This window comes from Corvus moneduloides, chromosome 4 (assembly GCF_009650955.1).
Source record: "Corvus moneduloides isolate bCorMon1 chromosome 4, bCorMon1.pri, whole genome shotgun sequence".
Lineage (NCBI taxonomy): Eukaryota > Metazoa > Chordata > Aves > Passeriformes > Corvidae > Corvus > Corvus moneduloides.
Genome location: NC_045479.1, coordinates 62,603,543 through 62,625,554, shown reverse-complemented (window position 1 = coordinate 62,625,554; position 22,012 = coordinate 62,603,543). Strand labels below are relative to the sequence as shown.

The 22,012-nt window shown below is 36.2% G+C and overlaps 1 protein-coding gene across 1 annotated transcript in view; it reads left to right on the top strand.

Moving 5' to 3' along the window:
- FAM185A (family with sequence similarity 185 member A) overlaps positions 1-22,012 on the top strand; it is a 37,959-nt gene that overhangs the window by 7,206 nt on the left and 8,741 nt on the right. Inside the window, exons 3-7 of the mRNA XM_032105499.1 lie at positions 2,962-3,054; positions 7,444-7,582; positions 12,821-12,862; positions 18,230-18,325; positions 20,625-20,759. Of these exons, the coding sequence (XP_031961390.1) occupies positions 2,962-3,054; positions 7,444-7,582; positions 12,821-12,862; positions 18,230-18,325; positions 20,625-20,759 (505 nt within the window). The remainder of the gene's footprint in view (positions 1-2,961; positions 3,055-7,443; positions 7,583-12,820; positions 12,863-18,229; positions 18,326-20,624; positions 20,760-22,012) is intronic.

Genomic DNA, 22,012 nt, shown 5'->3' with positions numbered 1-22,012 from the left:
CAACTTGAACCTTGCAGATTCTGTGTAATTCACCGTATTACTGTTATAAAGGTACCTAAAATCTAACAAAAAGCTAACAGTACTGTGTGTTGCCTGTCTAAAGTTTTGTTTAAAAGTTATGCTGTTATATAATAATGAAAACAATAGTACATGAGAAACTGCATAATATGAGAAAAGAAGGTGGTTTTGGCCAGCAATAATGACAGTAGTCATGGCATGCCATCGCATCAAGAATTTTTTGTGGTGTTGTGGAAAAAGATGATTTTGAGGAAAGACTGCTAACTTATCTTCTGGGAATCTTGACTCAAATACAATCAAATAGCTTCTCTGATATCAGAGAAGCAGAATTATTAGTGAGAAGCAGTAGTATTAGCCTTCAGGGTTTTCCCAAAATTATAAAATTCTTATAGACCAGATGCTGTAGTGAAGCATAAGAGCTGATTCCCCTTTAGGGAATGTACTTTACTGAGCAAATTGAAGTGATAGTGCCCTCCCCTGGGTGGATTAAAGCTGTTTCAATGTTCCTTCACTAGCATTAACAAACCTCATTAACCACCAAAGCAGGAGACCCTTTCTTTATAGGAGAGAGAAAAAGATCATTGATCAATGAGTGACTTTAAATGAAAAAAATCTGGTCATGTGGGGATTATTCAAGAGCACCAGCAAACAGCTTCACAACTGCTAATTTTCTTATCTCACAAGAAGTTGTTTGTATAATTTGTAATTCAAAAAACAGCTGTTTTTTTTTTTTTAATATAGTCTTCAGTGTCTTTTCAAAAGACTTAGAGATTTGACATCTACTTTCCTTAATCATGCATGCTAGTAATTGAGCAGAAAGAATGAGTCCCTATGAGGCTTGTTAATGGATTTTGTCTGGCAGTTTTGGTGTAGTAGACATTACCCAGGCAGTGAGATTTGTTGAAGGTTGGTTTATTGAGGTTTTGGGGGGTTTTTTTGGGTGGTAGTTGTTTTTGAATTGGCTAAAGTCCAGTTCACCCTATCTGTTCTAAGCCTCCAGGTCAAATGATAGCAGCAGTAATTCCAAACCGCAGTTATGGCATCTAGGTCTTCTTCAGAGTATGAATAATTCACAAATTCTTTATTGAGAAAGCAGTGCTTATTTTTTAAAATTTTTTCTTACTGCTTCTTATTACAGTTTGTCAGTGATAATGGGACTGGGGAGACCCTTTAATTATGTTTCCATATTCCTCAATTACTTTTCACTCTGACTGTGTTGGTGATAACAAGAATTTCCAGGCATCTCGCTCACACAGGCAGCGGACCTGCTATGCTTCCTCACCACACACCACATCTGAGCCTGATTTGTCCTGCACTAGTGTCCCTCTCTACTTCTGAACAATTTTTTCTGGTTTTCCTTTGACATCTGTTAAGGCCTTGACAGCCTTTTTGCCTCTTCTTTACTCAAACCTTTTTCCCTTGCTCAGAGAAGCCCTGTGACAAATTAGTGCTTTTTTCTTTCAGCTGGTGGAATATTCCCTCTTAGTGAAAAAGCTACTTGACCACTATAAGTGGGTTTCTTCTCTCAGCAAATACTTCTGTCTGTTAGGTGTCTCTAGAGATACCTATCTCTGAAAGCCTTGTTGGTTTTTTTTAAGAAGATATTCTAATAATTTGGGATGGGGGGAATTAGTGTGTATGTTGTGGTTTTATTTTACTGAACTATCAGTGGCCATATTGTTGAGCCCTTGCTGTACACTAGTTCTTCCAATCTTGCAAGTTCCTATATTCTTCTCAAGTTATATATTTGGAGGATTTGCTGTTTAACCATTTTTCTGATAACAAGCCTGGTATAGCTGCCTCAATGGAGCTGTGATGCCAGATTGAAACATTTAGTTCATATTATTACTGTATAAGGAGAGAACAATCTATTCCATTTGTTTAGAAGTGTAACTGAACAGCTGAGTTATTTCCAGCCTTTAAAAAGTCTGAAGCAGTACTGTAGTGTCAAGGGGTGTTGCATTTTACTGTGAGAACACCTTTAAAAGAAGAGGGGGAAGCAAGACTTGAACATAAAGGTAAAGAAACCGTGCTCTAGAATTCTTCCTGTCTTTATGAAACCCCATGAAACTTCTGGTTCTCGGTGTTTCATCAGGAATGTGCTGGAGATGTCCATGTTTTCCATATTGGAAACTTGATGTAATTTTTTTTTTTAAGTCTTTAACCTTCTTGCCATCTGATTAGACCTAGATAATGCAATTTGTTCCTTATCCAGAAAGGTGTTTATAATCTATGTTTCTTGACTATTTCTGATATTTTTGATGGATGGTATCCTAAATTAAATACAATCCATGGGAATAATATCCTTTTCAATAGAAACTAATATATCTGAAAATGAAGATGGTGGTGTGGGAAACTGAAGGAAAGGGGGGGTGTGTGTATAAGCTTATTCAGCATTAAGTATAAAAATTGCTGAATACTTAAAAAAATTCTGTTATTCCCATGTTTATGCTAGTGACTTTAAGCAAAATAACTTTGCTGTGGAGATCTGTAGACTTCTTGAAGTCAGATTTGTGAAGTTGCAGTTTATGAATACAATTAGATTATTTAAATCTGATTGTTTAAAGATTTTTTTTTTTTTCCCTTTTACAAATGATTGCATTTTATTCTCAATACCTGGTGTTATTTTTTTTTGCTTTTTGAGATTGGTTTATGTGTATTTCTGTATTTTTTTCTCTTGCTGGTTGTATGCAGCAACACCTGAAAGGTATAAGGGCTATAGAGCAGCTTTTAATTGAAACCTGGCTTATGTGTTAAAAACTTGAGATTTGCTTTATGCAAAATGATTTTAATTAGAATTTGTGTGCAGTGAAGCTCTTTAGAACCTGGTTCTGCTTGCAGGACTAAGGTTTGCAGTGGTTAATGTGGTACAACTTGCAGAACAAGATAACTATAACTAGAAAACAAGTTATCCTAACGGTATGATTTTTAAACTTTTTTCAGAGCCATAAAATTGCTATACGGACAAATGGTGGCAAAGTAATTGGTCTTGGAACACTTCATGGAAATACAGATATTTGTGCAACAGAAAAAGGGGTATGTAGGAAGTAAAACTTTCTTTTCAGTGGCTTATTCTGCTTGTTTGCTGTAAAATGACTAAATTTGAAGAATGTGCTAAAGAATATGTAAGTAACCCTCATTGATTGTTTGTCATTTCACTGTTTCTTAGGTTTGTCTGTTAAATTATACTATCCTATGCTTGATTTGGATTAAAAAACAGGCTCCACAGAAAGCAGGAATAAGCATGTGATCATTCCATCAGCACAGAGGTTGTTCTACTGATATAACCCATCAGCTCTAATTATATAGACCCCTCACAGCATTCTTAAACTTTCTCCTTGGCTGATACCTAGGCACTTGGATTCTGCACAAGGCCCAGGAGTTTAATTTAGTGTCCCGTGGATAGTGGCTTGATATTTGTACATGCTGTACACTTCTAGTGTTACACAGTTGTAAGAATGGGAGAGTAGAAGGTTTTGCCAATTTCCTTGCAGCTGAAGAAATATAATCACATATAATCTTGCTATGAGATGCAGTGGGAAGAATCATGAACAGGAAAGCAATTTTGTAGAGAACTAGCTTGCTTTTTTTCAGTAGATGGCAGTATGAGACTAACCACAAACAGCTGCGCTCAGGTTTTGTTTCTTGGCATAAGTAGGCAATTCTCTTTTATTTAAAATAATGTAGAGCTAAAATCCCTGCAGTTGTCACACCCAGTCGTGTTTTTAGGCTCAACTTGAGTGTTTAGGTATCATAATGTCCATGCAACTGGTTGCTTTAGGATTCTTTAGATCTGAGGCATTGCTGTATGAATGTGTGGAGCCAAGCCAAGCCTGGAAGTAGCTTGGATGTGTGCTCTGTCAGAATCCATAGATACCCTTTAAACCAACAGCACTGGGAAGAATCAGGAGGAGAGTGGGGGTAACTCTCCATTGCCAAGGATAGATTTGAGACAAAACTGTTACGTTCCAGGCATCCAGAATCACCTCTGTGAAGTGTTGTTTGGCACTGTTGCATACCTTGTAGCTTGGGTTCCCATATCATATATTCACTTACCTAGAGCCAGCTGTGAGCTGTTCTTAATGTCCTGCTGTAAAATAAGCAAGTTACCATTGGATTTTCCAAAAACTGTCAACATTAATTTATCTGTGTTTCTTTGTAGTGGGTGTTAGACTGCCTTTTATGTAATAAGTATAATAATTGTATCTGTATGGGAAAATATAGCTCAGAAAATTGTTTTGCTTTGAGCCTTTAAATGCTTTTTAGAAAATTAGCTCTTTTCAGAAACATCATCCTTTTGAAACAATAAAACAATCTTCATACAGATTAAGTTGAAGTGATTCTTTGTGATCATAAATATTTGTATATAGTGTGTAATATTGCAAGAAGTCAATCTTAGAGTTGTAAAGCTGTAGTAACTTGAGGGAAGTGAGTCATTTTAGCACAAATTCACAGCTACAGAAGAATATTTTAGCTTATTTTATTGAACTTCTCACTAACAGACTTTGCAGTGTATTTAGGAAGGACAGATTTCTTTTCTCAGTTGACCACTTCTGTTAATAATCAGTCAGCCTTATGTCTCCTCTGTGTGTTTGTATGTGTTTCTTCCATCAGTTGCAGCCATCATTATGTAATTATGGCTCCGTCAGCGTTTCCAGCCCCCTCCTGGAGGTGGGGAGGGAGAGGATGTGGTAAAAAGCACTAAGCACTTGAGAAATGAAGAATATTTTTTAAGGGAGGTAATGGGAGAAGACACTAGTAAAACATTTGAACAATGATAGCGCAAAAAGGAATGCCAAGAGCAGGAATATGCGGGGAAGGATCTGTGTCTGTCTTATTTAAACATAGCAAGATGTTAGTTGTTAGCTTGAAAATGTGTTCAGGTGCAAAAGCATTCTCAGATTTATGCAGATGAAACCAATGGAACTTGAGCATGTGGTCAGTTTCAGTAACTGCAACCCTCAAGGCTCTATGCCCAAGGGAAGGAATTTTTTTCCAGAAGATCTGGTGGTTCAATGGACAAAAATAATGAAATTTGTTTGACTGGGGAGTTATTAGCTAATCTGTGCCATGGGGACTTTTCTATAACACTTGCTTAGTAGAGCCAGACATCTATGTTCTTGCCAAAAATCCACAAGAGTTAAAGAACTTGGGATTGAAAACATATTTATTCTAATTGAAAAGCAATCCTATTTTTTCCATGCGTTCCGCATCTAAAATACTTTTTTATTCTTATATTTGAGCAGTCTGACTCCCCCCTCCTCCATGCCCCTACCCTGATTTGGGTTGTTCTGAAACAAGTGTTCGTTGTATTGCTAGTTTTTCTTCTATTGTTTATAGTAACTTCTTTTTATCTGGAGCTGAGACAACCCTTTTTATTGCTTTGTAATTTTAAGAAAGGTAGTTAAGGCTGGTAAATGTGTTGGTGTGTGAGACTGTTTACAATAAAGCATTTAATTTTTACATAAAATAATGTATCTAAATAGAGTTAAAACTTGCATTTTATAGTAAGAGGGTAGCTTTTTGAACTTTCCTTTTCCTAGTTAGGAATGTCACAAGACAGCCAGTTTTACCCAAACTATGCAGATATTTTTATTGTATTCCTCCTCTTTGAAGTGTGCTTTACTCTATTTTCATTGTGCTGATATCAGTGATGGCCCTGCTCAAATGGGAAATGCTCTTTGCAAGTTATTTAACTCTTTAGAACAGGTTAGATCATATAGCCTAAAATGAGTGGCTTTCCCTTTACTAGTTGCTGTGTCCATGTGTCACAGCAGGTTTGCATTTTGCCATGCAGGGTGAGGGAGTGGGGGAGTACTTTGTGGAAAGCATTTAGGACAGATGCAATGTAAATTTATGTTTAAGATCCCTGGTTATTAGGGTTTTGTTGCAAGCATTAGAAGAGAAAAAGCTCAATTGCTGTCCCTTTCAGTAGTGACAAATTGGGCCTTAATACTGTTGGGTTTTGTTTTTATCTGTAGCATAGTTCTACAACCTGCAGTGATTGTAGATATTGATTGTTGTGTATCTCTAATTCTAGCATAACATTTTGATTTTCTTGAAGTTTAATGTAACCTGTTAAATTATTGGAGACCTAATCTGTATTGTAGCATCATGGGAAGAGTCTTAAGCCAGTAGTCCATTCTGTAATCTTAAAATTTAGTAGTTCAGTATGAATGGGTGGGTAAGGCCACAGTATAATTTGGCTGTCATATAGTCCATACCAAACCAGTCTCTTCAGCTTAATTTTTGGGACACAATGCAGCATTGAGTTTGTGTAACACTAGTGGCTATTTGTCAGAATACCCCTTGCTTCATCCAGCTTATTCTTTATATAATATTAGACTGGGAGGGTAGACAGATTTATTTTTTTATATCAACTCTTTTTGCACAAGATAGCAATGCTAAAATGACAAGGAAGATTAGAGATAGTTCGAGTAAGGCACAGTTTGATCTAGAAAGCCATGTATCATTTCCTGTAATGAGTAAGGATTTTGTGCAATTCACTGAAAGTCTGCATAAGCAAAATAAAACCAAATTGAGCAGGGGTTTGAGTATGAACTATTGCATGTTTCTACCATAAATCAAATTTAACTGAGAAAGAATAGAGTTCAGTTTCATATGGTTGTTGCACAAGCACGTGAATTGTTGTTTTTTCAAATAGATTGAAGTTATATCACGTGGCTCATCACTTTTACATAGATAATCTCATCTGTCACCTTTGATTTCCCAAATTCATAGTGCAACTTTTCATATTCTATCCTTTCTCTCTGTTTCTATTGAAAAGAAGTAGAAATGGAGATCTTATCCCTGTTTTTTCAAGGCTTTGTATGTCTTGAGGCTGAAGTCCAAGAATAGAAGCCTGAGTAACCAAGGTAATAGGAAAATTATGCTGAGAACAAGGGCAGCTGGGTGGGGCTTTTTTGCAAACCTTCACCAAAGATATGTCTGCAAAGTTAGCCAGTTAAAAATCTTCATAAATAGCTTTATGTAACAAAGACAGTGGATGTTTCAGTTTGTGGTGGCAGAAAACTGATCACCAATGCTCTAAGTGCCATAATGCTGTCTGAAGATTCAGTCTTCATTATTAAAGTTAATAATTTTTTTTACTTTTCAAAATGGAGTGTTTAATTTTTGAATATTAAATCAAGGGGTTTTTTTATCTGTTTGTGACTACCTGGGTTCTTCACTTGAACAATGGATGTAATAACTCATAGGAATGTTGTGAAGAATCATTAGTTCTTAGGTCAGAGCTCTTGGATAAGAGGTTTTTTGGTTTGTCCTGTGTAGCTTTTAACTAAGAATCTGATTCCATTTGTCCTGCACCAACAAGAGCTTTCCATTTGTTTTGTGTTTTAATAGTGTTGCTTCCCTCTGCTTTTTCAAGCTGTGATGACAAATTTGCATTATGTTTATTTCTCCTAGAGTGTAAATATAGAGAAGCTGCAGGGGACAACCATCAACATATCTACTGAGGATGGGCTGCTGAAAACTAAGTATCTCTATGCAGAATCAGCATCTCTCTCTTCAGAATCTGGTGATATTATGTTGGGAAGTGTTCATGGTAAGAAGGAAAATCTGTCACAAATTTAGCTGCTTTGAAGGTGTTCAGTAATGTTCGCAGTAACAAATGGACTAATGCAGTAGACTATCACTAAATCAGCTGCGCACAGAATATGAGTAGAACAGTTCTATCTCTGTTAGACACTTAGTTGTTTTTTTGCCACCTAGGAGACTGTATTTTGAAAACAATTTCATAAGCAGAGTGGTTAGTAGCAAAAAGTGTATATTACAGGAAAGAAATATTACACATACTAAGAACATCAAAATATTTTAAAATTCAGCAATGAAAATGATACTGAAAGTCGTCAGGAGGCTTATCTTCCCCTCTCCCCATCCTTTATTTTCTTCATAGGAGAAGCAGCTCATATAATCTATTAAGAACTATTGTAGGAGACAGTTGTAATTAGAAGTTTTTATTAGAAATAGCCAGTGTGTTTGCTGGCACCTTATATTAAGAGTGATGACAGTTCCTGTTGTTAAAAGAAGTTCTTAGAACTTCTTAGCAGTCTCTAATCCATCCACCCTTTAGTGTCCTTCCCCTAGAACTAAAACTAATGAACTACAGAGTCTTTTATTTAAACAGCAGTTGAGGTTCAGGTCTGGTGTGGTTTTCTGACTTAACAAAACTCCCACTGAGTTCAAACTGTGCTGTAATACATTTGTGGTGATTTAACATTGAGTAAAACAAACTGGGGGATGTACAAAGAAGATTACTCATCTCAGTCAGAGTTCCAGATTTTCAGCTATATCCCTTAGAAAAAATTTGGTGCAATTTCTTAGCAATTTTATATTGTCCTGTTGCTAGAGAATGCCTTTTTTTCTTCCTTGAAGGAGCAATTTCTCTGTCCATTTATGTTAAGTGTGAGAATGGTTTCTAAACCTGTTAGTTAATTTTAGCATCCAAAGACAGAAATAAGCTGCTTTTCCTCTTGTTCTTGTATTTTTCTAACATGTAGACTTGTATTATGTCTGGTGCTTCCATCTGATAAGATGTGCTGTTTCATTTTTTCTAATGTTATACAATATAATGATATTGTGGAGTGATCAATTTGTGAGCAGGTTCATGTCTCTGTGCACATCCAAGAGTTTATTTTTATTTTCTTGGTACAAAAATGAAATCATAACTGCTGTAGTTAATGACTTACTTCCTTCAGTAATGCCTGTTGTCATTAAGTTGAAGAACAATGTGAAAACAAATAGATTGTATCCAAATTATGCAGACATTTCTTACATTTCTTCAGGATTATTTTTATGACCTCTCTGCTAAATGGGTTTGGAACACCTAATGTTATTTTAGCTGTTTGTTTTAAAAAAATTTGCACATTAACATTTGCTTGGTAATTCTAGTCTATTTTTTTTGATAAAAAAACCCCATTTTCTGTAAAATATCATGTTCCTCAATCATGTTTTAATAGTAAGAGCACAGGCTTTTAAAGTACACTTACAAACACATATTAGCAGACAAGATAACTCCTACTGTAAATTTCTGTTGAAAAAAAAGGTTACTTTCACTTCTGGTTTTTACTCATGAGGTAGTTTAATTTTGATAGTTTTGTCTGTAAACACCTGGACAGATTGTTCTTGGGCAGCTAAAGTTATCATTTCCCTACAGCTGATGCTATAGCTGGCATCAAATCAGCTCATCATGCACAAAACTAAGCTAGATTTCATTGCTTTTCCTCTGGGAAAATTGAAGCTAGTGCAGCACAGACTTTACAAACCTGTCTGAGACACATTGTGTGGTTGAAACGCAGGCTGTACACTCATGACACTGGCAGTGCTCAAACTTTCACAGTTGCTCATTTGCATGCTTCATGCTCCTGTGGCAAATGAGTAATGCATTGTTTTGAAGGAGTTGATTTTGGGTAATTTTCATCAGCATCTCTAACAGGCATTAGAGATGTCAGGTGCTCTTAAGCTTTTGAGTTGACACTTGAAAAAGAAATCTGATCCTGAGAAATTTCTTACAGTGAACCTTCTCTACAAAGGGGTACATGGGAGGAACAGGAAACCCCTCTTTGCAGCTGTCCCAAAGTATTGGGTGGAGTTGCATTAATTATCAATTTCTTTTATAACTTTAGTTCAAATTTAGACTAGATATCAAATTCTTTCCCAACTAATGTTTAAAGTGGGCTCAGAGCAAGCTTGTTCATGGCCTTGTCTGGTTGAGCTTTGAATATTTTCAAGTCCAGAGATTGCATGACCTTTCTTGACATCGTGATCCAGTCCTGAATTATTCTTCTGGTGGGGAAAAAACCATTTTTTTAAAAGAAATCATAATTTCCATTATTACTTGTATCCATTATTGTTACTTCTTCCTTCTTGCTGCATCGCCATGAGAAGAATGTCTTTTTTTTCTATGCCCTTCCATTAGGTAGTTGAAGACCACAAGAAGACTCCTTCTCAGCCTTCTCCTTTTAAAGCAAAACAAAGATGCTCTCAGAGTGCCTGGAGCTTGGTCTGGGCCCCTAATCTTCTCAATATCCTTCTCTGTCCTTAAAGTATGCCAGTGTCTTTCTTGACTTGAAAGCACAAAATTGGACACAATATTCTAAATGCAATCTCACAGGAGGGCTTTACATGCTGTCTATACTCCTAATCATACAGCTCAGTGTGCAGTTGACTTTCTTTACTGACTCCCACTGGAGATGGTGTCCATCAAGATGCCCAGGTCCTTGCCTGCAAAGCTTCTTTGCAAGCAGCACTCAGCTTTTACTGCTTTACATCAGTAAAGCCTGTGCAGGACTTTATATTTGCACTTGACCTTTTATTATTCTGTCATAGTCTAGTAACAATTTAATTATCTGAGAGAATCATGCTGGAAAACATGGTTATTGAGGTTACTTTATGTATTTGCTAATACATATGTCACTAATGTGTATACAGGAAAGGGCAAACATACAACTGCCTTGTCAATGACTTGAATAACACAAAGAGTATCTGCCATCTTCCAAAGATAGTACAGTCCAATGCTTGAGCTTGGCATTCTATAATCCCTCCAGAAAGTGTACCCCATGATATACCAGAGTGTGTTCCATACATTTCAGCTACATTTCTGGATTTCACTCATGTAGAGTGGAATTGTAACTTCGCATTTTAAATTCTCATCAGACTAAAGTACAGACATGTCTACAAAGAAATGAAAATAAAATTAATTTCTTAAGTGGTAAAAAGCTGCATAATGGTTTATTTTCCTTTTTGTGTATCAAAAGAATCCTGCCCTGTTAAGAGCCTCCAAAAAAAAAAAAAAAAAAAAAAAGAAAGAATATAAATAACAGCATAAATTGTTGCCTTTATATCCCAAAAGCCATCTTTTGCCCTGGTCCTATACTACTGATCCTGATTACAAAATTGTAATTTGAAATTTTGCAATGTTCATGTAGAGGCAAAGCTTGTAGATGATAGAAAAGATGACTCTTTCTTCAGAAGCAACAAAACCCCAAAACACTAAGGCGCTGTTATCAATATTCTGTTAAAATTATTATATTTTGGATATCATAGTATTGCATTACAATGCTGAAGTCAGTTGGTTGTAATAATCAAACTGGTAATTACCTCTAGTCAGGTCTTTCTCTCTTTGCCCTTGATGTGCCCAAGAAATACTTGCCTGACTTAAAAATCCTAAATGAAGTGTTGGCCTTCAGAGAACAGTTACATGACCAAAAATTCAGTTCTGTGCAGTCTGTAGCCAGTGCAGGACACAACACAGCAGGACAGTCCTGTCTGCTTCAAAAGCAGCTTTTGTTCTAGCTAGATGTTTGAAGTGAGCTTTCCACACCAATATATTGTCTTGATGTTGCACAGCATTGGTGGTTCTGCCATATAAGTATGTGGTTAAAAGGAATTTGATTTCTATATGTTGAATATTTTTCAAGGATCTACTTACCAAAACAGAAAAGACAGAGCAGGCCCAGGGGCTATATGCTGACAGAATATAATTACCTTTGGCTCCCTGGGAACTGCCTGCTGACAAAACCCTAGGTCTTCTTGTAGGTTGTACCAAACTAAGTGTTAGCCATGATAAAATGGGGAAAAGGGTGGGATAATTGTAACATGCCTTTTAAAAACAGCAAGGAGTGAAGCCAAACATCTTTCATCAAGGTCATTGAAATATGCTTTTGTTTCTGCTCTGATTTTCAGAACCCCTAAGTATTTTGTTCAGTATGTGCTTGAAAAGATGAATTTAAGCTGTTGATGATAGGCTGCTTTTCTAGCTTTCAGCCCATGAACCACTAAGAAAAATACAGGTCATATACAGTGGAATGCATTCTGCCCTAATGGTTGTTTACTACTGTGTAGTTACACAAGATAGGGTAGAGCTTGATCCATTTGCAATTTTTAAAACCTCTTCTGAAAGACTTGAAAGTTATGACTACTGTGTATTACTAAACTGACTCAGTTACTGTGATCAGCCTTATTCTTCATTTGTCTTTCTCTTGGGAGGATGAGAGAATGGCAGGGATGATATATTGTGGTTTACTTTCTAATTTAAAGCATTTTTTATGAGACATTTACACATGGAACTGTAGAAGTTTCTACAGTTTAGTTAGAGACTGTTAGTAGTATAGATGGCTTTTCTGTTATGAGGTACATCTCCCCTCCTTCCAGATTCTCTTGATGTTATACGTGAAAGGGAAGAATAAATATTTTGAAATTTTAAGGCTGGAACACCAGTGCCTGCTTAAAGTGATGCAAGCTCAGTAGAAGACCATTCTGCATTTTGTGCCTTACACACTTTTGTTTGATGTTCTCTAGTTTGCCCAACGTACTCAGATTGAAGTCAATGGAAATGTTGACAAGGGGTTGTCATGCACATAAGTTTGGAGGGACTAGGAAATGTTCAGTGGGTCCAGGAAGTAGCCTATGAAGATAACACACAAGATTCCCTCCAGCAGAGATGGGGTATAGGTGTATAAAAGAGGAAAATAGAAACTGTTTATGTCATACATCCAATTGAACTTAAATCATCCATAGTGCTGTTGCAGCATCAGAGCAATTTAAAAAAATGCCCCAATAAAATAAGACAATGTTGTGCATTAGCCTTCCACATGCCTCTCTGCATTTTTTTCTCCCTCAAATCCAGGTGGTGTCTTTGACTTTACTCAGTGTTTTTCTTGTCTGGAGTCACTTCATTATTACCCTCAAGTGTTAAGACTTTTGTTTGTAAAGCAACGCTATTAAAAATAAATAATATGTTTCAATAATATGGTTTTTAACATTTTTCCCCTTTTCATTATAGGTAACACCAACCTTCAGACCAAAACAGGAAGTATCACAGTAGGTAGGTTCTGCCTTCTCCCTCTCTCTCGTTCTTCCCTTTTCCTTTCTAAGAGCTAAATATTCACAGGGGAAGTAAAAAGGAGGTGATTTCACACAGATGTTTTTGCCTCCTTTTCAGGAGTAGCACTGATAACTGTGGCTGAACAAGACCCCTTCCAAACTCAGCCTTTTGTGGTTGGGCAAGGCATGTGCTCTCACTTGATACCCAATAGCCTCTGGGCCTTGCACAAGTTAGGCTGAGTCTAGGTGTCACCTTTCAGATAAAGATGGGATAAAAGGACATGACAAAACACTAAGTGTACATCAAATGCAGTTGTGCCTTTAATGTAGTTCTCTATCTTATATTTATTGCTATCAATGATTAGCTATGCTTAATTTTTATATCAGGAAGCTAATAATTGATGTATTACTTATTTGGGGGGATGATGGGAAGGCTTGTGATAATTTCAGTTTTTTCAAACTATTATGCTTATAATTTTTCCTTCAGAAATGAAAATGGCTCATAAACCTTTTTTTTTGGGAACCTGGGCATTTATACAACAGGATAACTCAGAGCTATCAATTATGGTATACCTTATATCAGTGCATTTTACAGCACACAAACACCAAAGGGAGAAATTCAAATTCTAATTATTGCTATGGCAGAAAATTGAAGTAACAGAATCATAGACAAGGCTCAGTGGTCTTTTGAATGTAGAAAGATTTCCTCAGGCCCAAATCTTGAAGACTTCTGCTAATGGTGTTAACTGTAGTCTCTCACTAAGCATCTTTCAGGGACAATCTCTAAGAATTGTTCAGGGACTGTTAACAACTCTTCTTATGTTTCTAAGAGCTCTGTGTTAACATTCCTGGAAAACGAATGCTAGACACATTCTTACGAGTTACTCATTAAACCACAGAATTAAATTTTTCTTGCTAGGCTGTTTTTCCTTCTCTTAAATAAACTTATAGGGTATGAAGAGTGGTTAAATAAAGGTTTCTTAATATAGGAGGTAGCTTTTTCTATCAACAGATGATGATTATTTTCCTTAATGAACCAGGTTCAGCTTAAACATTAAGACACAGTTGAAGAAACATTATTTTTCAGATTTCAATTCTGACAGCACTAGTTAGACTTCATCTTTTCCTAAAGAGCATTAAACATCCCTGGTATTTTTATGGATTTTTGTAAAGGTAAAAGACTTTTAAGATCCAGATGTTCAACTCTAAAAGTGTGAGAACACCTCCTGTTTGACCAGTTTGCTCAATGCCTTATCCCTTATTTCACCTGGAAGGGACCACCTACAGTGATCATCCAGTCCAACTGCTTGACCAAGAGGTGAAGTGTCTTGTTTAGGGGCTTTTATACACTAACAGGCTTGGGGCATGACCACCTCTTTGGGAAGCCTGGTCCAGTGTTTGACCACTCTCTCTGTAAGAAAATGCTTCCTTAAAAAAACCATTCCCATGCATCCTTTCACTGGACACCAGGGAGAAAAGCTCACCACCTCCTTGTGCCCTTCCCTTCCTCAGGAAGCTGCAGAGAGCTATGGGGTCGCCCCCCAGCTTCCTTTTCTGCAGACTAGACAAGCCAGGTGGTTTGGTTGTTTGGGTTTTTTTTGCAACAGAATAATTTATCAAAAAGAAACTATGGCCTTTACAACCAATGAATATAACTTAAAATTGGGGTAGGAAATAGATCATTAAGAGGTAAAAGGATAGTCTGGGTAACTTGGTTAGGAAAGGAATTGTTTTCATGAGAGATGTCTTTGCTTTGTGTGTTGCATCATTTGTTTTGCTAGGTCCCCCTGATGAGTATGGTCAGGACTGCTAAGGATTTTTCAGTAGTATGTGCAATTTAGTGAACTCTAAACAATAAATAATAGTGAAGTCTATTTAGTGAATGTATTTCAGTTTCTTATGTTTTGGAACAATGAACTAAAACAAGAATATTTGCCTGTTTTCTATTAATAAGCAATACTAGATAGCTAGTTTAGCAGGAATTAAATCTTCATCACACTTTCAATATGTTGTAATTTTATGCTTTCTCTAGTCTAATCAAATCATGGTAAATATTTTGTGTTCCTCTTGAGATTGATTTTGTTACTGATTTTACCATGAACAAGGTCAGTCTTTAGGTGCTATTAGGAAAAGTATGGTTTTGCTTAGATTTAAGGAAAGATCACTTGTGTTTAATCCTTTCTTTAGTGCTTGGCTGATAAAGTGAAGGGGGAAGTGATACTAAATGTTACCTTTGCAGGCCTTTCACTGATCTTTAATTATGCAGTCTTTCAAGTTATGTGTCTTAGGTCTTATTCTTCAAGCTCTGTTAATTTTTTATAAAACTTAACAAAGACTTTGCCAAGGACATCTTGCTTCACTGTGCCCTTTTTTTTCATCTTTTTTCTATAGTACCAGTAAATTCTTAAATAGCTGAAGCTGCTCAAGAGTGACCATCTGTTCCATTTCCAGTAAAAGGCTTTGTCCTTGTTTTTCCCCTTGAAAAACCTGCAGAAAACTTTTCCCCTGTCAGTCCTTAGCAAACTCTGAATTCAAACTGTACTTTTTTTTCCTTATTTTTACCTTCAGTTATTTGCATTCATATCAGCTAACTGGGTATATATTTGAAAATAAATTGCCTTAGGTTTGTTCTGTCATAACCATAAAATATGTATTGTCTCCATTATTATTTGTTATGTATTTTGTCCTGTCAGCCTGTGCTTCTTAGTATAGGATAATCTTTCATTGTTGAAATATTTATTTATTTATTTATTTAGATTTGGGCACTTTTTTGTTCTATCACCTCAACTTTGGGCATGTTTTTAATCTGTTTGCATTTTTTTCCCCTTTATTTGCTAAGAGCTAGAGACACAAACTTAAAACAGCATCTTTATGGACTTTGCAGAAGTGATGAACAATTCCATGTTTTTTGGTATTCTTAATTGTATCTACAGACTTGTATTTAATATCGTATCTGTAACATTCATGACACAAATCATATTCAGTTGTTTCCATAAAATATATTTCATGTTACTTCCATAGGTCAAAGCATAACAGTTGTTTATTGTACAGTACTGTAGTGCCAGGTTTGGTGTTTGATTAGTGCTGCCAAGCTTCTTGGTGGTTTTGAAACTCTGCTGTAGTTTCTTCAGCCATGGGAAACTTTGTATTAGTGAGGTACTCTGGGAGTCAGAATCTGGCAAGTTGTCCTCCCAAAACAGTGTTCTTCAGTGGAAAAGTGTTCTATTCCCCTTGAGGTTATTTTTGTCTTCCCTGGTAAATTTGTGCCCTGGTGAGTCTGTCCTTACTGCCCTCCTCCTGCATCCTTCATTCATATTGATGCCTTCTGCAAAGAGAATCCAGTCTCTCACAAAATGAGAATTCTTTTTATTTTAATATATATTAATTGAAGATCTAGGAAAGAACACTGTTCAGTGTTGCAGATTCACAAAAGTTATCTTCCCACTGGGAAGAATCTCACAGGAGCTACTTTGGCGTTTGAGGAGTGGGAAGAGAAGGGCTTCACTGGATAAAGGTTGTCCCTCTAAAGCACCATCAGCTGGTGGTTTGTGGACTGTTTGTAGTTGTTCTCCCTGGAGAGAGCTGCTGTTCTGTCACTGGAGACTCTTCTTTCTTCCTGCAACAGATAAAGGAACTTATTATATGTTCTGTTTAAAGCAGAAGAGTCAAAGGCTGGATGTTTCCTGTATCTGTTGCCAACAAAATCTCTGTCAGGATTATGTGAAGATTTGGTAATTGGCCATTACTAAATTTGATGAGGAATATCTGCAAAAACAGCTTTTGCATGAAAACCTCAAGTGATCACTATTTAAAATGTTCATAAAAAAGGTTGATGTATGTCAAATTTTCTAGTTCTAATGAGTTCAATTTTTTTACTATTATGAACAACCTTTTAAAAAGTCATCAGTTAAAACTGAGGTTTCATTTTCACTTACACAAGCAAAACTCTTCATTATTAATGAAGAGTTAATTTTTTTTTTCAGATTTTGAACAGACCTTCTTTAATTCAAAGTCTTGAGATGGCAGAAGCAGTCACATCCAGTTCTAGTTATTAATGTTTTCTTTTTAGTCAAAGCCCTTCTCAGTTTCTCAAGTGACTAAGTATGGATTAGCTGCTTTTTTTTTAAATTACTTTCCCCTCCAAAGAAATCAGCTTTAGCTATAGAATAATGATCCTTTTCCATGTTTCTGCTGTTGTAAGTAATGCACTGATCTTTGGCATCTGTGCTTGAGATCTGTGATCAGAAAACCTCCGGATGAGTTTACTTAGAGCTAAAACTGTATGGCAAGCATAAAACATTAATATGAGACATCCTTGTTATGATTAATCTAGTTCATTCTCTCATTATGCATTTACTTCTTAAAATGGGAAGTTTCATTAAGGTTTGATTTTATTGTTTTAGCTACTTATGACAGTTTGACTGTTGGGTTTTTTCTATGCATATGCAGAAACCAGTCTCTACCTCAGGATTTCTTGCCAATACTTTAATTTCTAGCATTGTCTCTAAAAATACCTTTCAGTAACTGCCTTTTGCTCGTGTACAAATGTAATTTTTTTATGCTCCTCTAGAGTTTCTTCATAATTTCTTTGCAATTTTTATTAGGTATAAGTCTGTTCAGTAGCTTGAAAGTAAACTATTTGGGATATTTTGAAAGTCTATGTATTTTAAAATGGAATACATTGCAAATAATTAAAGACTACTCAAGTGCACAATTAAAGCTTCTTCAAGACTTTCTATTTGTAAAAGCACTTCTTCACAAAGTTTTATGATCATAAATTTCAGCTAATAAGGTATAAAAGAAAATTTAGGCCTCCCTTTTTCAGGGCACAGAACAAATGGTGTTTTCTTGCTATATTAAACATTTGTTGATAATTCAGATGTAGTAAATCAGCGTTTACAAAGCCTGTACTCAGTTATTTGTGTAACAAGATGTTTCAGTGAACAACTGCTTGGTTTTTGTATGGGGCAGCTTTCCAGGGTAAAGTTCTCCCTGCACAGAGTCTGAGGAAATGAACTCTTTTGGAAATAAAAATAGATCTCAGTGTTCAAGTTTGGTGCTTGATCTTCACACAAAGATAAAGACATTCCTGTAGAAAGATGTGCAGTGCAGTTGAGGCCTTGTAGATGTAGAACAACTGCAGAGCTCCAGCCGTAGGATTGTGTGCCCCAATTCTGGACTGGGGAGGTACGTTTTTTTCAGAAACTTGTTTTTTTAAGTAAAATCTGACATTCAGTAAATTATTATACTTCTGAAACACAGAAGAATTGACAAAAATGAGTTTGAGGTATAAAGAAAGTTCATGGCAAATGTTTCTTTTAAAAGAGTGAATGATACACAAGTTCTTTTATTTCCTTTTGTGTTTTAGATTCATCAGATGGAAGTCTAAAAGCTTCTACATATCATGGGACGATAGATGTTTATGTCAGTCAATTAAGAAAAGTGGATCTGAAATCCCAGAAAGGTTAGCAAACTAAATCAAATATTTTTTGTGGCAGATTTTGATGTAAAAGAAAAGGGGATAAGGGTTTGTTTTGGGTTTTTTATCTGTCTGTAAAAAATAGTTTGTGATTGTTGGTTATTTACATTTTCATTTTGCCTCATTATTGGAAGATGTCTGTAAATACTTAAAATACAATAAGCTCTGTAAGGGACAAGGATACTTAAGATGGATTACAAATGTTTGTGTTTATGAATGTTTTTCTTTTTTTTTTCCTGGCAATATACCCAGCAGAATTCTGCAGAGTTGACTAGGGTTACAGTGTTCCTTTGCTTTGAGCACAGTTTTCTCCATGATGCTGTATGTGCAGTGATAACTGACACACATTTATTTTTCCTGTCTTCTGACTGAAATGTCCTACTATGAAAATTTGAAGGCAGAAAAGCAAAGATGGGAGAGCCTTACCCTACCACATTTCCTTCATTTTCTCACCTGCTTACTCACTAAAATCTTACTTCTTAGTTAAAAGCTCACACCTAAAGTTGAATTCATAGTTTTGCCATTCAGAAGATATGATACTGCACATTGCATAGCCCTGAGTACATCTTGTTAGTCCTAGTTTTGAAAAAGCAACCCTGAAAAAACAAAATGCAGACAAACAAAATCCAAAACAAGCCAAAACACACTACAGCATTTTTATACTTGACTTTAATGTCATGTCAGGCACTTCAGGTGGTTTAAATGAACATGGTATTTGGTACACTTGTGTCTCCTGTGAGACAATGCCTGTACCCTGTTAAAATCTAACAGTTACTCAAAATGTGACTGATGGCGTCAATGCACTAAAATCATTTGTTCATCTTTCTGTGCAATCTGTTTTGGTTTCATTAGTGCAAAGAAATTTATTTTTTTATTATTTCTTGGTTATCTTTCGTATCACTTATTGCTAAGTTAATGTCTCTGAGATAGTAGCAAAGTGGAATGTATTTAATAAAAGCTAATTAATGTTATTTTCAAAATATTTTCTGACATCTCTTCTGGCAGCACAGCTTAGTGCAGACAAAGTTGAAGTTCTGTTTCTGTTTACCCTGTAAATTCAGAATAACTGCTGACAGCTGCAATGTAGAAAATGTCCCATTTGTGATAAATGAGCTGCATGTGTGTTGGTTTTTATGAGTCATCACTGAGCAACTCTCCAAAGAGGACCCAAAGATGAAGACCTTTTCCCTTTCTTATTCTAAGGCTTTTATGTATCCAGCAAAATGCAGGCCTAAATTATGCTGGAAGTTACTTGTTCATCAAAACTGTCACAGGCAAGTGATTCTGCTGAGTCTAAGTTGCTTAGCTAGGGTTGCTTTCTGGTGCTGCTTAGCTGTTATTCTTACTATGTTCTTCTTCAGCTTTTGGGATGTATGTCAAGAAATTGTTTTATGTTTTTCTAATGTGAGTGTTGAAATTGAGCAAAAACTGAGAAGCACATATAAGACTATTCTGAATTTTTCAGGTTTTTGATCTAATGTGTAGGACAGAGCTTCCAAACTGTGACTGAGTTATTACAAAGATGACTAATGTAGGCAGGTTGGGGGCCCAGTGTCTGCCTTTGGTCTAATGCAGAGAAGCACAGATTTAGGAAAAGCAGAAGTCAGAATTTCTGGGTTTAATGTCAAAGCAGAATTATTCAGGCCACCAATGCTGCAATTTTGCTACTAGTTTACATTTTTAGTGATGCATAGTCTAAACTGGTTTGTCAGTTTTGAGACTGCATCTGTTGGAGGATGTGAACAGCTTACCCTGAGCAGTAAAGCAAAGATAGTTGCCAGCATTCACAGTATGTGAGTAGTGTCTTATCCTTCCAGAGGAGCAATCCTTTCATTGTGTGCCACACAGTGACTGGATTATTTGTCAACTATGATGCCCTGTCCTTGCTCAGGAATGTCAGTATGTAACTAGAAGATAAATCTAAAGTCATAATAGTTGTGAGTTCTATTATGTTTGCTTCCTTGATCATTCCTGTAATAAGATCCTCTACCAAAATACATTGCTGGAAGTGTATGTCATTATTTATTTTCATGTCTGCAAAGGAAGTGCTGTGATACCATTTTCTACATGAGACATGCAGTGCCCTGTTTATGATAAATGAAGATACCTTCATTTATCCTTTCAGTAACCAAAAAAAAAAGAGGTTACTGTGTCTGAAGACTTTTAAAAAATCCCAACCAAGCACAACCAAATGATTATTTGATTCAAGTTAGTGAAATAATGGCCTGTTTCATGCTTTGATCTCAGCGTTAAACTAACTAGCTTTCACTTAAATTTATACCAGGTTCAATCACAGTCAAGGTACCTGCATCTCTCAAAGCCTATTTAGAGCTGTCTGGAAGAAAAGTGGATGTGAGCTCAGAGATCCAGTTAAAAGAAACACACAGTGCCTCCAAAGACGATCACGTAACTCTGAGTGGTAAGGCTTACTAATCTTGGCTTCCAATAAATGTCTGTCTGGCCTAAGTCAAAGGCATCTACATTTCTTTATTAGTTTATTGCCCTTGGCATCTGCTTGTTTAATCTGCTTCATGTTCAGATGTTTGCTTGTGCTGTTGTACTCCCCGTGTTACTGGATGACTTTAAAATTTTATTTGGTCAATGACTTGTGAATGTAATCACTTCTTCTAACAAAAGTCTTAGAGCCAAATTCCTCCTTAGCATTAGTCCAGTGAATCTGTGGGAGATAATCCAGAGCAGAATTTGACTCATTGCTTTGTTGGCTTAGAAAGTCACACAGACTTTCCTAGGCAATCTATTATATTAAAAATATAATTAAAAAATTCTGTCTGTTTCTGAGTCAAAGGGGGAAGTAAAAGGGATATATGGCATATTTATAAATGTACAGTAGTGCAGAATAGGCTGAGAAATGATGGGTGGGAGATGAGAAGAGCAGAAGAAGCTGGAGCTGGAGGAATAGAGTACATGGAAAGGTACCTGCAATTACTGGAAGCATTTTTGTAAGGCATTTCAAATTGAATTTACAATCCCAGGTCTTGCTGTTTCCTGCTTTAGAAAACAGTTACACAGTTCACTGTGTAGGGTGTGTATTTCTCTCCCCCACTCCAGATGTGGCTATCTAGAAGTTAAGGCTGTTGCTTTTACCAATTACACAGTTTGCTCTAGAGAAAACATTAACTGAAAGCTGGAGCCCTCAGACACATTATGTTTGAACGTGTTATGTCAGTGTGACCTGATGTGACAGCAGATTGGTTAAGGCTTTGAGTTTTGCTCTGGTTTTAAACCTAAGAAAATATGCACAAAAACTCTTTTCCTCCCCCATGTAAGATGGTAATCTCAAAGTCAGGGAACATTAGAAGTGTAATTACATAATTTTAGTACATAGCCTGCTTATATATCTCTTCCTGCCTAGGAACAGTAACTAGCACTTAAGTTTACTAATGGTTATTAAATACAGTTTCTTTAAAAACCGTAATTAGAAGTTCTCAGGCTAGACATCTGTGGAAGGACCCCAGATTCTAGCAAGACTCTGTGGAATGAATCATCTCAGCAGTAAAACAAGACTTCTTCTCAGTGAATGAGCACCACTGGCCAGTCAATCATCTTGCTGCTTTGGCAACATTAAAGATAAGAGCTGGTGTTTAAAATATACACAGCTGAATGACTTCTCTGGTTTCACAACCCAGTCAGTGTTTATGTAGGACAGTCATC